This window comes from Filicampus tigris, chromosome 6 (genome assembly GCF_054856515.1).
Source record: "Filicampus tigris isolate MCC_2025a chromosome 6, RoL_Ftig_1.0, whole genome shotgun sequence".
In the NCBI taxonomy this organism is placed as follows: domain Eukaryota; kingdom Metazoa; phylum Chordata; class Actinopteri; order Syngnathiformes; family Syngnathidae; genus Filicampus; species Filicampus tigris.
Genome location: NC_141222.1, coordinates 16456547 through 16472989, shown reverse-complemented (window position 1 = coordinate 16472989; position 16443 = coordinate 16456547). Strand labels below are relative to the sequence as shown.

The following is a 16443-nucleotide window of genomic DNA, read 5'->3' as shown; positions in this document are numbered from 1 at the left end:
GCCGTATTGTATTTGAAATTAATGTGAAATGTCCTTCAAATGCAGCCAGAAAAGCGTGGGACAAGATGTTTTCTTGTTTGTTGCTATCCAAGCATTTGCATTAACACCATCCTCGTGTGTTTCATTCCAGCATCGTGATGAGCCCTGCCAAGCCGAGACAACTTTGCTTTTGTGATCAAGTGTGCAGCAGAAGCCAACCTGCCCTGGGCGCCTTTGTCCACGCGTCCATTTGTCTCCCAGCAATCCTGCTCGGATTTTTTTTTTCCTTGCCGGGTCACCACACGGTCGCCACTTCCTGCTCCTTTCTTCTTCTCCATTTGTTTCCAGCCAAGAAACTGTGGACCCTCTGCATCGCTTTGCATCACCGCTGAGGGGAAATGACAAAAATAAATAAATAAATAAAATCCAAAATCAATCAAAATTACTATTTGATAACATTAATAACTAATCTATTAATGATACTAGCTCAGCATCACAAGTCAACAAAAGGAACTTACAGTTATGTACAAAAGTCTTAAATTTGGTGTCTAAAATATTTCTATTTCAAAATATGAGCTTATTTTTTTAAAAGAGGCTTACATTTTATGCTTTAAATATTGCTGATATATTTTGAACTATGTAGTTTAAGATAAATTTTAAAATATGAGCGTATTTATGAAGTTTCCTTGTACTGAAAATTACAGATACATTTGGAAAATATAAAATCATAAATTCAATTTATTATTATAAAGTATAGATACATTTATGAAGGATATAGACATTAAAAAGTGCTATTTTTTAAAAATATGAACAAGGACATTCCAATTTACTGTCAATTAAAAAAGATTGTAAAATGTATCATGTATAGATATATGTGTTTTATAAATAAAAATGTTGTTCTGCGGAAGCTGTGTGGCGGAATTGTCGCCTCTATTTAACATCTGGGTGTTTGAGACAGTAACGAGTGAAAAAAGTAAGGTTTGCTGGATTAAGTTGGCTAAATCAATTCCTTTGATGCTTCGTTGCAGACGGACCATCGTGTGTCACGGAGGAAAGTCTGCGTTTCATATTAACATCCACTTAATAGACGGGGTTAGTTGGCTCATTGTTTTACTTATTGCATCACTCGTGGTTTTAGACCTTTAAGAAGGCGTTTGTTGTAGGGCAGACGTTTGCTTTGGTGACGTTTTCAAAGGCTTTTTGCACGGTCGGGGCTTCACATGATCAGACTTTGATGCCGCCGCCGCCGCCGCCGCCGCCGCCATCGTGTTTGTACCATCTTAAGCAATGCCAGCCGTAAATTAGCGATTGAATGTTTTTTTTCGGCAGTATTACGTTGACGTGCGTGTGCAATAGCAATATAAGGTATAATACGACTCGAACAAAGTGGTGCCTGGGAACTCAAACAAGCTGGCTTTTTTTTTTTCTACCTCCTGTGAAGTTGTCATTTTGACACTACGAGGATTCCGCCCTATACGCGCTTTAACTTGGACAGCACTAATATGTGTGACACACGCACACACACGCAATATTTCTTTTCTTCACATCTTAGTCACACAAACATTAAGAACATTTAATTATTTTATTCATTGTGTGGCAGGTTACATTGTCCATCGATGGGTTCTGCCTCTCATCCACTCGAGACCCCCCTTTATTCCCAACTCCCCACACACAATAATACCAAGGAGCGGTTTGTATGCCGGCCTGACAAAAGGGGCCCCACACGACTATCGGTGAAGTTAAATCAGACCCTCATCGGGGACTTAAAACTCAGTGTGAATAGACAGTGATGTGTTTGTGGCTGGTTTGGTCCAGCGGTTGTTTCAGGGAGGAGGGGGGGGGGGGCAAATCCCAGCATCTACAGGGAGGCCTGTTTAATTATTGTACACACGACTCGTCTCATATTGCCTAATAATTGCTTTTCTCTTGCGCTGCGCGACGAGGAAATTGAGTTAGGGATCGATGGTTTTGCCACATATTTCATCACTGGGGGAAAGAAAAACAAAACATCTATAAACGTGAAACATTTTCACGGTAGGTGATGGCATCGCCCTGTTCTTAAAGGATTTTTAACACTATCAGAGAACAAACTGTGCGTCTCGTTCGGGACATGCGCTATTCATTTTCTCATCTCGAGATTGAGGGTTTGAATTAAGTGTGAAAAATTGGGAATTTTTGGATCCTTTTACATAATAACCAGTGGCAGCTGCTCCATTGAGGGGGCTACGTTGCTGCCTCGTTGCTCAGTTGAATCACCTTGAATCAATAAACAAAAAAAAACCAACAAAGGACGAAAAGGAAAATATCCATCCATCCATTATTTGAACCGCTCTATCCTCACGAGGGTCACGGGCGTGCTGGAGCCTATCCCAGCTGTCTATGGGCAAGGAGGCGGGGTACACCCTGAACTGGTTGCCAGCCAATCACGGGGCACACATGGACGAACAACCCTTCACACTCACAATCACATCTAACTAATCTCACAAAATCTATTTTTTGATGAGCAGCGTAAGTAGTATACAGATATAAATCAGTCAAATTGTTCCATTTATCACTGTTTCACTCATTTTGTGACACACTTCCGACTCATTAAAAGTTTGACATGCATAGTAACTACACTTCAATGCAACAGATAGGGCCAAGGTGGGGCGATCCATTCCAGAATGCATCTTCCCACCTCCCACGATTTTGAACTGTAAATGTACATGTATGTACCTGAACAGATTCTTTCCTAACAGTGCCTTTTAGCACGGCAGCAACTTTGCTGATTAAAACGGAACAGAACCAAGAGAAATTAAACAGTACTTATCTTCATTTCACTGGCCGCTACCACTCCAGTTTGTCAGTTAACGTCCACCTTTCACTGTTGTACTTCCGCACACCACCTAATTCATAACCTAGTGCGTAGCGCCCTCGCCTGTTGAACTCCTCCAACTGCAGTCACATCCTGTTAACGGCAATTGTGTTCACGTCCTGTTAATGGCAATTGTGTTGTATTGTATTGTAATTCCGGTTAGACCACCCCTAGCGGTGGAAGAAAAATCCACAGAATAGCCGCACCTTTATATAAGCCGCATGGTTCAAAACCTAGGAAAAAAGTAGCGGCTTATTATCCGGAAAATACAGTATGTATACGTACACACATTAGGGTTGCGCAATATTGTGATAATGGCCTAGCTGATATGTATACCGCCAGGACATGCAATCATTTTCTTATGGAATTGTATGCTTTTATCTGAATTTGACAAGTCAGATGCAGATTTAAATGAGCAATGCCACAAAATAGTTGGACATTATCTAGGGGAATTACAATGAATTACGAGCACAATAAGATTGCTTATTTTGCTGCATGAAAACAATTTACTGCTTAGATTATGTCATTTCTTTAGGTACACGCTAAATACCCCAACAATATAGATATCGGTGTAGTCAATATCCATATTGCATATCGCATTTTTGTCGAATATCGCGCCCCTGATTTTCGTGGGAAATGCTTATTGGAGATTTATCAGTGTTTTTTGAAGACATTTTGGGGGATTACAAAAATTAAGAAAAAATCTGCAATTTTGCAAATGCAGTTCGGTGGACTTCAATCACATACAGCTTTTGTCCATATTCAAAATGTCATTTTTGTTATAGTCTCGTTAGAAAGTACGTCCTATGTGACCCCCCCAGTAGTGCTGATAAAAAAAATTGTACCCAGTATCTCCTTTACAAAAGTGCCTGTACCGTTTATAATGTCTTTATGAAGGTGACAGTTTGATCCTAGCTACATCCACCCAGATGGACTCCCCTCCCCAAGGTAATCCCATTTTCTCATTTGCACTTGAACAAAATGCATGTCTTTCCATGGTACGAGCACATAAATTTCAGGGTTTGAGGGGTATGGCGGCAGGGTACACCAGACAAAAGCCAGGCCGTTGGCACTGGCACTCTTTCCAAGCGACGGAGGCGCACCCCGCTCTATTCAGGGGGCGCCACTGAAGGGGTCCGTTCCCACCGCCAAACACAGACCAGATGGGACGGGAGAGGCCCAGAGTGCTTCTATTGTCCTTCAGGGTGTTTTTTTTTGTTTTTTGTTTTTGTTTTTTCAACCTACATCAACGCTTTTTACAAGCTCCTGTTTGAACAATCCCATTAGCTGTAGCTTTTTTTCTCAGTAAGGAATCAAGGAAACCGAATGAATCCATCAAACTACAACCACAAAAAACACTATCACCGACACAGGTGAAGTTATAACTAACACTTTAACATTCTTCACTGTCATAGAAGTGGAAAACCCCCGCCCCAAAAAAACGTAATAGTAAAACAAATTGCATACTTGCAGACCTACAGAAGGATATTCAAGTACAGCCTGTATTGGTTGCAACTGCTAGTCAATCCCACACAAAGTATAAAGACAGCATCCGGCATCATAAAGTGCTTTAATGGGGACTCTTTCAATTTCTCTGAGGTATGAGGATTTTCAAAGTATATTGTAGAAACGCTGCCGTATCATTGTTCTCAAGGCTGCTCTGCGCTGAACAAAACCTAACAAATCAACGTTAACTGAACTGAGCCGACGCCAATTGAACGGGCTGATCTAAAAATGATACATTAAATTATAAGACAGCCTAACAAAGTGGACGGCTTTAAACGACACAGAAATGGAGTGAATTGGAAGGGAATGAACGAGAAGCCGTGCAGCAAAAAAGAAAAAAGAAAAAGGAATTGGACTCATCCAGTCGGGTCACAACTTGCTGCAAATGACGCTGCTTATTATCCCCCTGATTGCTGTCGAGTGCCAAGCCAAATGTGATGTCACTTCCTATTAAATTTCCATCACAGGTCCTCAGACTTCTTTGTGTGTCCTATTATCATAGGAATATCCACACAATTTAGTGTTGATCAGGGAAACTGCTGTCAGGGGCTAATTTCCTCTAACTTTCCAAGCCACTTTTTTTGCAGACAATCTTCAAAATGATCATCAAATTTTGATGATGTCTATTGGCCACATTAGGCCGCATAGGTGGAAAAAGCTTCACCATTTAGTATTGCCCTTCTATCTTGTACGTACTGTACCTGTTTCCAGTTGGGGCTCAGTAGGCCAAATTCCCTTGTAGGATTGGTTGTAGCATGCGCCATGGAATTTGCCCTAAAACGGCTGGCTCAAATCAAAATGGCCGACTTCCTGTTTAATTTTGGACATGGGTCCTTGAGATGTTTTTTGTGCGTCCTGTTATAATAGGCATGTCTGCCAAATGTGCAGCCAATTGGTGAATCAAGTGACATTGGCTAGTTTTTTTTCCAACTTCCCAGGCCCGGTTTGCATAAAATCCACCCCTCAAATCTCTCCTTTAAACCAAAAGGTGTGACTTCCTGTTAAATTTCAGGCAGGGATCCTTGAGACTTTTTCGCAGGTATTATTGTGAGAGACATGTACACCAAATTGAATGTCGATTTGTGAACCTAGTGATTGGGGTGGTAATTTTTCCAAACTTTTCACGCACCAATTCCATGAAATCCGCCCTGAAATTTCTGGTTCAAATCAAAATGGACGACTTCCTGCTCAATTTCGGGGATGGGCCCTTGAGATTCTTTAGCACATCCTGTTACAATAGATGTGTCCACCAAATTTGGTGTTGAAGATTGTAACAGTTGCATTTTTTTTTCTTCTAACTTTAGAAGCCCCTTTTCAGTTTGCTGCTTTGAACCAAAATGACCAACTTCCTGTTCAGTTTCAATCACAGGTCCTTGAGACTTTTTTTGTACGTCCTATTATGTTAGATATGTCCGTCAAATGTAATGTTGATGGCTAAAACTGGTTCCGGGGGCTAATTTTTCCAAACACAGATCATCCCGCTTACAGCCTGCTATGATATGCTGCAATGTATCAAACATTGCTCCATTTCAATGCAAGTGAAATCATCTTAAATAAAGTCAATGATGTGAAAAGTCAGGGGAGGAAAAACGCAATCTTGCTGCGTAATCAGGTGACAAAATATCCCGACAACACACACAGGGACAGGAAAGTGGTGAAATTAGACTAACAGCCCCGGTGCGTCAGCGCTTTTAGCATATTTTTTGCATATTTTTTGCACATTTTAAGGAAATTTCGGTTGCAGCCGCTCTGTGTAAAATGTTTGCATGAATAGGCAATTAGCAGCTCTTTGGGATAGTCCCTAAAGACCCTGCTTAATTTATTCAGTCCGCTTGCATTTTTGTTGACTTCACACACAGCCTGGTGAGTAAAGTGGATGGATCTGGTAACCACCGTGTAATAAAACTCAAATAAAGTAAAACTGCTCATCTTGAAGCTGGCTGAATGACATGTAATGGAGACAGAAATGGAAATGTTATTGTCACCAAGTGGCGTTTAATAGATAATGCTGGTTACAGTCTACTTGCACTGGGGGCCAAGTCGGGCAAGTACCCATTAGATTTTTTTTTTAAAATGGTGCAATTTGCATTATTGCCTCCTGAGATGAAGTTTCACAAGATTTGCTGACATCATATGTGACTTTGGGGCCGATTTTGGTTGAACTCCAAATTGTACCGCTTTTGGAGCAATAGTTAGCTAGCTAGCTAGCTAGTGCGATTACACAAAACTAAATTTTAACAAACAGAGGTGAGTTACTTTTGTTGCAGCAGATATGTGTGAATCTGGTTATCGAATTCACTCTTTTTAAAAATAATTTAAGAGCCGGGGGACGAGGGGGGGGTGTTGCTAATGGGGCAGTTCCCCACCTGATATCCTGATATAGGCCAGAAAAGGACTGGAGTGGAAATAAAAGAAAAAGCCATTTCATATACATATATATAAATATATATGATCCTGCAGATGGAGCTGTGGCAGCAAAACAAGCTTGCATCATCGTGTCACCTATAGGACTGGAGTAGGAAATTAATACAGTGGAGGGACTGTGAGCCCTGCCGCAAATATATACCAGCGAAGCACTACTTCGATCTCCTCAACTCACTTCAACATAGTTCCTTGGCACCAAAATGCAGTAAGTAAATCAGGATTATGTGAAGGAACAATACGAAGTAGAGAATACTACCCTCCCATAATAAAGCATCCTAGGTTCAAGGCTGTGACACAGCAATGAACTTGTCATCATACATGACGGATGGATGAGCAGCAAGGAGCATCCTGCCTTCTTGCCCCCTCGCGTTAATGGCTGCCATCTTCCCTGGACCGGCTCCATTAATTCAGGACGGAGGAGGGTGACATTGTGTCCGTAATGGCCGCTTTTATGTATGACAATAAAAGGACTGTTTTTTTTGTTTTTTTTTAGGGATGTTGTTTTCAGTCAGTCACACAACCTCCCAAAGAGCCAATATGTGATTCATTGCACAGACATGCATACATTTGTATAAAAAGGTGATAACCAAACATTCACGTTGTCCCTATTAATATTCTACATTGTACTGTCCTGCATCGTCCGGGAGATTAAGATCAGGCGATGTCGTTAATGTGTTGTGAGCTATGGGTATGTGAAGCCCTTTGAGACTTTCCTTAGATTATAGAAATAAATTTGACTTGACTACATTGTATAATAGCAGCCCCTTATATACAATCAAATTCTTCTGTTCAGATATGATCCGTATTCAGACTGCATTTGAGAATTGCTATGCTATTTTTGATTGGTTAACCGGCATTCTACTTTTGAATTTCCTTTTCCTTTTCCATTTTGGCCTGGCATAGATTTTTTATTTTTTTAGAGTGATTTTCAATTTCCAGCTATCTGCCATGTGCCGCTCATGATGCCGCGTCCGCCTTCAATAACGGCACCTGGCCTCCGGGACGTCATTAGGATGCACCTCAATCATGCAAGCTGAGCGGCACCGAAGAGACAGCCCGGAGAGGGACCAATCAATTCAGGCGCAGATGGAACGATCCGACTTTGACGGCAAACGTCGTCATTCCGATGCTGGGTGGGGGCCTGGAGGGGGCTGAGGGCTGAGATTAAGCATTCTGGGAAGGACGCTTATCGTGCGGTCATCTATTTGGGAATCCCTACAGACTGGAATTGAAGTCGGTGTGCGTCATGAAGGGTGGGTACACACGCGCACACACACCCCAATGGACACATTCAGGCACACGCGCACACACACACATGCACCCGGACACACACAAAGTGTAGGTTAGCTTCAGCAGTGAGCATAATTAAAACATGAGGCCGCGACATTTTCTTGTCTGGCGGGTGAATAAATTACAGAAAGTGTTAAAGCTGACTTCATCTCAAATTTATTGGGAACGTATCAACGCTCCTGGCGATGATTTGTAACATTTATATGAGTACACAGTTTGTCTTCGCAAGACTTTTACTTAGAAATATTATTTCCTGTTGCCCCGCCTTATTTCTTTCTGTTAGCCAATCAGTTGCTGTAGCCGCTTCTGAACAAAGACACTGCAAAATTGACCCACCAGAGTATGTCATATTTGGACTAGTCTTGTAACAATACAACTCTTAACAAATCTTTTAATGATGTATTTTAACTTCTATTTTCCTAACATTACAATTTAATTCTCATATTTTTGTTTTATTCCCGTAACACGACAACTTTAAAAATCAACAACATATGTATTTTTATCTTTTTTTTTTTTTTTTTAAATTTACTCATACAGTACATGTAAATTATGATTTTTTTGCGGGGGAAGGATTACACAAATTCAATCGTCATAACAAAGGCAGGATATTGCGGCCACAATTGTAAGAACTCTGGTGGAACTCCGCTGCATTTGTCCCATGCGTTCAAGAAAGCTCTGAAAATTCATACTTACAAGTTTTCCAAAATGCAGCATTTGCACAGTTGTTGTTCCACCTGATGTGCTGCATTGCGGTGCAGCTTTTTGTTACACTTTACCTGCCGGTTTCAAAGAAGAAAAAACACATAGTAGAGAATCCAGCATATTCTTTAAAAAAGAAAAAAAAATATTACCAACCCCACGGTGCAGTTTGACAGCTCTACGAGGCAAATTCAGCACCCCTGCAGGCGTTAATGCATTAGATTTAGGGGTGCGAATGAGAGCAAAATAAATCATACAGTCGCATAAACAAACCCTGCTGCGCAACCCCAAAGTTTACTTGGAAACAAGTCAGATTTTCTCCACAATAAATTTCACAAATGAGGCGAAAAATAGTATAAATACTAATTCTATAATTTGAAAAATAAAAAATACTATAATTTGATCCTACAGTAGACATAAAAAGTCTACACACCCCTGTAGGAATGCTATATTTTTTTGTTCCACATGATGCATTTTTTGACTGGTGCGACTTATACTTGAGAGCGAATTCTAGTCCAAAAAATACGGTACAAGGTTTTCATTATTATGTTGCTTTCCAAAACACAACTAACAAAAAACTAACAAGCTAAATAATTAAGAGACTAACTACCGGTAACTAGCATGTAAAATATTTAGCGAAAAGAAAATGGTATTATTTTTTCAGATGTGAAACAGGGTTACAATAGTTTTGGATTTCCTTTTCTTCTATGGTTAGTTTTTATTTCGTTTTGACTTCTGTTTTTTTATAATCGGTTAGTCTTAATTATTTTCAGAGCAATTTTGTTAGTTTTGATTCATTTTGATTTTTGGGGGAATATGCTTCGTGTTAATTCCGTTTTTATTAGTTTTAGTTTTGTTTTAAATATATGGCGTATTTGTCGAGTGCAACATAAAAAAAAATAGTCACAAAGTATTGTGTAAAACAGTAAACTAAAATTCTCAAACAACTGTTTGACCTTCCTTATTCTGCTGCTACAGATGTACAGCAATACCACAGCAATACTTTTGAAAAGAACCCCTAGTCTCATGCATGATATTAATTGACAAACATGAAAATGAAGGACATTTTTGCTTTAATTATAGTTAGGTAGTTTCAGTTTATTAACGTAGGATGTAGTTTCAGTTCATTTTCGTTTTTTTTTAAAGAACTTTCATTTTCATTTTATTTTGTTAACGAAAATATTTTTTTCAATTTTAATTCCAGTTATTTCATCAGTTTTTGTTAACTATAAGAGCTTGATGTGAAAAAAAAATCATGCGGTATGCATAAAACGTTTTTGATTATGTTACTTATGTTGTTTTCTAAAACCCAATTAAAGAAACAAAAATGTTAGCTAACCAAGCACCTAATTAAGTAGCAAAGTAATTAATTAATGGTGGGTTTTTTTCCCTTGAGCTTTTTGCACCAAAATCGTCTTTTTACAGTGAAACAAGACGGGGAGACTCAATCTTTTTTGGCCCGTTGCTGCATAAAAGGAAGGGGCGCAACAAACAATTTGTCATTGTTTGGCCGTCCCGCTAGATTGCTAGTCTGTTTTATGCACTGCCATAAAACAAAAGACGGTGTGCAGTGTGGAGAGCGTGTGCCTTCTATTGTCAATACACCGCTTCGCTTCATGATCAATAAAAAGTGGGTTGCAATTGAACAAGTGTCCCGGGAACCCCGTGCTGTCAGCGTCGTCCCTCATTACGCTCGGGCTCTCCGACGTGCAAATGTCACACTCCCCACAAGGTCTTAATTAGTATCCTCAATCACGGAGCAGCACGCAACCCTTTTGGCATTTAATTGTAGCACTGAGTCGCTTAAACGATACATGGGAAGTAGCTTTGTGGGACTACAGTATTTCACTGTACTGTGTAGTCCAGTGGTGGGCAAAGTATGGCTGTGCACGTTCCTCTAAAAGTTGGTGTGTTCGTTTTTTTTCCTATTTTTTATTTTGTTAAAATTAGGGCTAAACAATTACGCCACACTTATCTGGTAGAATTTTGTGAAGTTGTTATAGTGCCTTTATTTTAGTGTAAGATGAACATCTAAGACCAAACATTTACTGGTAAAAAGTATGATGTTGTTTTTGTAACAAAGATGAATTCATTGCGTGTGTTTGGTTAAAAAAAAAAAAAAAAAAAAAAAAAAAAAAAAAAATGGGAAAAGGACCTTTAAAATAATTGCATAGAAAATTGCAATCACAATAGTAAGGGAAAAAAAATCACGACATTATTTTTCAAAATTGTTCAGTCCTAGTTAAAATGGGTGTTTCTCATTTATCTTGTACGGTTGTTGTGCTCATTAGTTTACATAGCCTGGCAGAATTTTTGAAATATTGGCAAATTATTTTACCTTTTACTTTTCTATTTTTATGGGTTTTTTTTAAATAAAATGTTTTTTTTATAATTCTGAAATGCAGAACTGGTGAATTTGAATCCCATTAAAAATGAAATCAACACATTTTGTCAGATAGCTTCTGTTTTCTTAAAAGGATGTGTTGACATCATACAAATTCTGCCAATGTATGCAAACATATGAGCAAAGCTGCATAAAACATTTTACCTATTTTTTTGTAAATAAAATAATGACCAAATTAACACACTTGCATATTCTGTACATTTAACGTTTTTATTGAATTCATAATTTCTTGATTCATTATGATTACATTGATTTGAAAATATACCAGAATTAATAAATATTTTTATAAACATAATACATTTTGCATATGTATTTAAGACTTTTTTTTCAATGTATTTTAATAATTAATTGGTTGATTAATTATTATAATATATGTCTGCAAATAAGAATTTATTATTTTATTATTAAAATAAACTACCAGTACATTGGTAGATTGCTTATAGTAAAAGTATTTAGAAAAAAATGTTTGAAAAAATAAGAATGAATTATATTATTTAATTATTAAAATAAACAATTTTACATGTATATTTACGATCAAATATTTATCGAAATGGTTTATTAGTAATTAAATTAATTCTAAATAACATGACAATGCAATATTTTATTATAGATATGAAACATTTGACATCTTTTAAAATCAAATCAAAATCAATTAAACAATTGGTTGATTCATAAGAATTAATTTTCCCACAGAATATTACAATTTATTCTTCCACCTTGACATTTTGTTCTAACATTATGATTTTTCCTCATGATGTATAGCTCCATCTTCCCAACATACACGACATTATTCTGGTATGTTTTAAATACTTGCTCTTGTACTGAATGTCATAACATGTGTGCAGGTGTACCTAATGATGTGTGCTGTCATCAGTCAGAATGTTTGTGACGTTAATCTCAGTCAGCCATTCACACGTAGTTTGCAAAACCGGACGTGTGAAATATTGCCCATTTGAGGCAGAAATTCATTCCGTTGGAGTCATTTTGTTGCATTCCAAGAGGTCGTTTGCCTATAAATGTCACATTTGCAGAGATTGACGCGTGCTATACGCTAATTAAGATGCTTTTATGCTGCACTTTACACATTAAACACCAGTAAAATGTCCCACCTTTTACACGCAGGTGAAGATAACGGCAGTGAGGAAGGAAAGAAACAAATCACTTGCATTTGGAAAAACAAACAAACAGCTCTCATGGCTGATCTTGAGACGCAATAAGATGAGGGACTGAATGATAACAAAACAGCTTTTCAGACAAGTGTGTAAGTGAGTGAGTGAGTGAGTGAGTGAGTGGGTGGGTGGGTGGTCTGGTAACAGGCAGATGGGCTTTATTGTTTAATGATTTGATTTTCAATAATTCCGAGGTATCGCATATTCCTCGGTTGAGGGGCTTTTGAGCACGCTTCACAGTGTGAGGGGGGAAAAACTAATAACGGCCAGCTTTATGTGCTGTGAAATTAAATGTAACTAATAGCTGAGTGTATATACATAAAAGTGAGCGACCGCTGATTCGTGATTTACCATTCGCAAACTCACCCACTCACGAATCTTGACTTAATTCTTTTAATTCATTCCGTGTGCACTCAAAATACAAAAACGAAAAAAAAACATATCTCAAGTCATTTTTCCCAGTTCAAATGAAAGAAAACGATATTCATCTGTTCTGGCACGGCGGCACCATTAAAAACAGAATTGTAGCATGTTTTTACATACATACGTAGTTCGTAGATACGTATTAAGATGGCGGACTTTTGTAAGACAAAGTTGGTATGCTTTGGTGTTAAATACAAAACATGCAATTCCTTTTGTTTCGTGTTTAGTTTTTAAATGCATTTCAACTGTTCACTATGCACCAAACTGCTGCTTTATTGATAAGTGCGCTGGCACTGTAAAAACAACTTATGTTTTATGGCTAAAACAGTCATTTAAGTTGGAACAAATATACAGTAAATAATTGACATTTATGGCAACAATGTTAGTTAGTAGAACAAAGCAAGCACGTTGTTTGCTCCAAAACGATTTGCTGCATTGTTTTTGACATATCTTTAAATTGGGGGGCAATACAAGTGACAATTAGTTCTTTAAACTCTTTTTTTTTTTTTTTTTTTTGTGAAATGCGGAAAAGCCAATTTTCAGAACAGCAAAGCTTAAAATATTTTTGTTAAAATTTGTCGCGATGTCAATATTTATTTGACATATTGTGCATCTCTATACTGTATGTAGTGCTTCAACTATTAATATAGGCGATATTCTAAGGGTCAACCTCTACGAATAACGAGGCTTCACTATATATTTTGTGTATCACCTGCCTCTTGACTTTCTTTTTTATTCTTATTTAATACTTTGCTTATGTAAGACCATACATAAAATGTGGGGGGATTATGCCAGGGCCTGTAAGATATTTGTTGTTCCCCCTGCTGTTCTGAGCGTCCTCGTTAGTTAGTTAGGAAGAAAAGTAATTAGATGGCTGCCTGTGAAGTGTAGCAAAGTGCCCCCGGCGGCATCGCTCATCCTCACATCTTTTTTCCCCCCTTGCTCTCTATCTGCTTTTCCAAATAGTTGACGAATGAGTGGAGGATGAATGCGGCTCGGATCTAGGCGCAGGGAGTGTGCAACCTACATATGCAGAACAGCCCTGCAATTCTAAGAACAAATAAATCCTGGAATGAACTGGAGAAACGTCTTCATATCAAGGAAATCAGAAAATCGGATAATAATTAAAGCTACGAGCAACGATGAGCGGGGTCCCCGCGCCACCTTTTTCAAGGTAAAATCGCAAATAAACGCAAAGACAAGAAACTCTAAAAGAGAAGAAAATCTGGAAAAAAAAAAACGGTTTGCGACCGTTAAAACTGCTGGTGAATATCCGGCAAATGTCTTTGCGACCGTTTGCGACCTTGAACGAACCGTGACAAAAAATAAAAAAATAAAAAAAATCAAGATCCGCCACGTTCGCAAACACTTGCAAACCTTCAGTGGGATACGGGCTTTTGATGCTAATAATTTTTGCTTCAGTGATGCCTCAAACATCTGAATAGTGCTTTTCTTCTATAAAATACCACCAACAACAGTGAAAATGTGCTTTCGATGGCAATATAAACGTATTCACGAATATCCCCAGTGTGATAATTTTTTTACATTTTACAAACTTTAAAAACAATTTGCACGCTATTTAGTAATAGTAGTAGCAGTATTTAGTAGCGGGTGCGTGTATGCATGCGTGCCATGTTATATGTGTGTTTGAGTATGTTACGTACATTTGATTGATCAAGAAACACCTTGATCAAGCAAAAGACGCTTGTAACCATCGCATTTCCAAGTGTTCACTGTGTTTTAGGAGCTTACACATTGTTGTGATACACAGTGAGATCATCCACAAGAGATTCAATGCTGTCATCTGCTCGCCATACGTTAACTTTTTTTTTTTAATAGCTAAATTAAAAGAGTTGGCCAAAACTTTTCTTTGCCCATTTGCAATAGCTAAATAATCAAACAAGAGTTGCTCCAAAATTTTCTCTGCCCTTTCCATTTAAAAAAAACATAGCTGACTTCACTTGGTGATAGACGACGACAGCATTTTTCGACATCGCAATCAAGTGTGCTAATTAATGCAAACACAATATTGTCGTCTTGGTAAAGTTCAACAGCTGTAAAAAGTGAAAACATACCAGGTATACCAAGCTCCTCGCTCATGGGTCTAAAAACCTGCTCTCTTTTTTTCTTGTCCTGATAGTGGTAGCTCGCTGTGTTATACAGCTCGGGATGTCCACAAACGGCAACGATAATCTTTTCCTCCATTTTGCGCTCTTCACACAAAAACCACTGAGTGTACAGGACGCTTTGTGTGACGCGGAACTCCCCGATGCTGATTGGCTGATGCAAGTCAAAGAGGGAAAAAAGTTCATTTGTTTCATACGCAGCGAATCAACAGATTCTGCTGCCCCGAACGCAACCGCGCACACCCGCTTGAACTACATTGAATTGCGCCGCCAGAAACGCCCTCAATGTATATTTTCTGAGAATGCAGCATGAGACTTTTCGTGCGTATTGTTGGGAGAGACATGTCCACCAAATTTGATGTCGTTCAATTAATCTAGTAATTGAGGAATAATTTTGCACACTTTACAAGCACCATTTTCATGAAATCCACCCCCAAAATGTCTCCTTCAAAATAAAATGTGCAACTTCCTGTTCAATTTGCGTCTTAACATCATAACATCTTGTCAGGACCCTACGGAGTGGTAAAAAGGCAAGGTGCCACTTCCCGTGCCGTCACCTTTAAAGGTGAGCAGATTCCATGAATAATGCACAAGCTGTCGAATCACGACTTTGAAAGGGAAAACTTTTGCACTTCCTCTTGAAACTCTTTTGCGTTAATTTAACCTCAGGCCTCTTAATCCTCAATGTCTGATGATGTCATCCTAAAGTGAATCAAACGTCACTCTCCGGGGGTCCCGTCTTAACTTTAGCGTACGACCGCGGGGAGCAGCCGACTTTGTGTTGTACCCTTCCAGAACAAGTCGACATAAAAGCCTGATTCATCCCAATCTCTGCAGCTAATGATTGCTTTGCCGAAAGAAAAGTCTCCCCTTCCATCATTTTTACAGAGACTGAAGCGACGAAAAATGTGTTTATCCCGCAGCCGAGGACAGTGAAGAGTGACGACACCCTTCAACATTACCATGGCGTCTTTAGGACATTTTCAAAGTTTGTTTACTCACCGTTGTCAACAAGTTTGAGACACTGAGACATATTGTAGTTTATGGCAAATTGTTTGCTTTCTGCCAGAAGGTATAATTAGAACCGGTGAATAATATTCTGCTCCAGTCACTGTCGATGGCAGTAAAGCGGTCAGTGAGATGCATTGTTGTTTGTAGTTTTATGGTCGTTTTTTCTGCTCGCAGATAGCAAGTATGTAACATTAGCATTAAGTGGCTTATCTGACATGTTGTCCTTCAAAGTTTTCTTGTTATGCCCTTGCAGATAGCAGTAGCGGTGTAATCAGTAACTTTCCATTCCTGTCCTGTAGGTGGTGGCATAGCAGTCAGCTAGATGTGTTGTTCTTTGTAGCGTTCTTGTTTACCGTAAGTAGATGGCATGTAGTTGGTTACACAATATATTGTCATTCATGGCTAATTTAAAAATAACACAATTTTGGGTCAAAAACGGATCAATCCACGAATTGGGTCAATTTGACCCACATTCATGTGTTGTTTTGTACAAAACAGCCCAATTTCTTAGGTTGTTTTGTACAAAACTACCCATAACTACCCACAACACGGAAAGTT

The 16443-nt window shown here is 38.6% G+C and overlaps 1 protein-coding gene across 6 annotated transcripts in view; it reads right to left on the bottom strand.

Annotated features, from left to right (window-relative positions):
- LOC147146016 (uncharacterized) overlaps positions 1-16443 on the bottom strand; it is a 49408-nt gene that overhangs the window by 2093 nt on the left and 30872 nt on the right. For 2 of the 6 annotated variants that reach the window (XM_086034629.1, XM_086034630.1), the window contains exons 5-6: positions 8747-8829; positions 199-367 (exon numbers count right to left, since the gene is read on the bottom strand). In XM_086034629.1, the coding sequence (XP_085890755.1) occupies positions 199-367; positions 8747-8829 (252 nt within the window). Of the gene's footprint in view, positions 1-198; positions 2927-7782; positions 7986-8746; positions 8830-8908; positions 8953-16443 lie in introns of all 6 variants that reach the window. The other 4 variants (XR_015087310.1, XR_015087309.1, XR_015087308.1 and 1 more) reach the window with 4 other exon arrangements.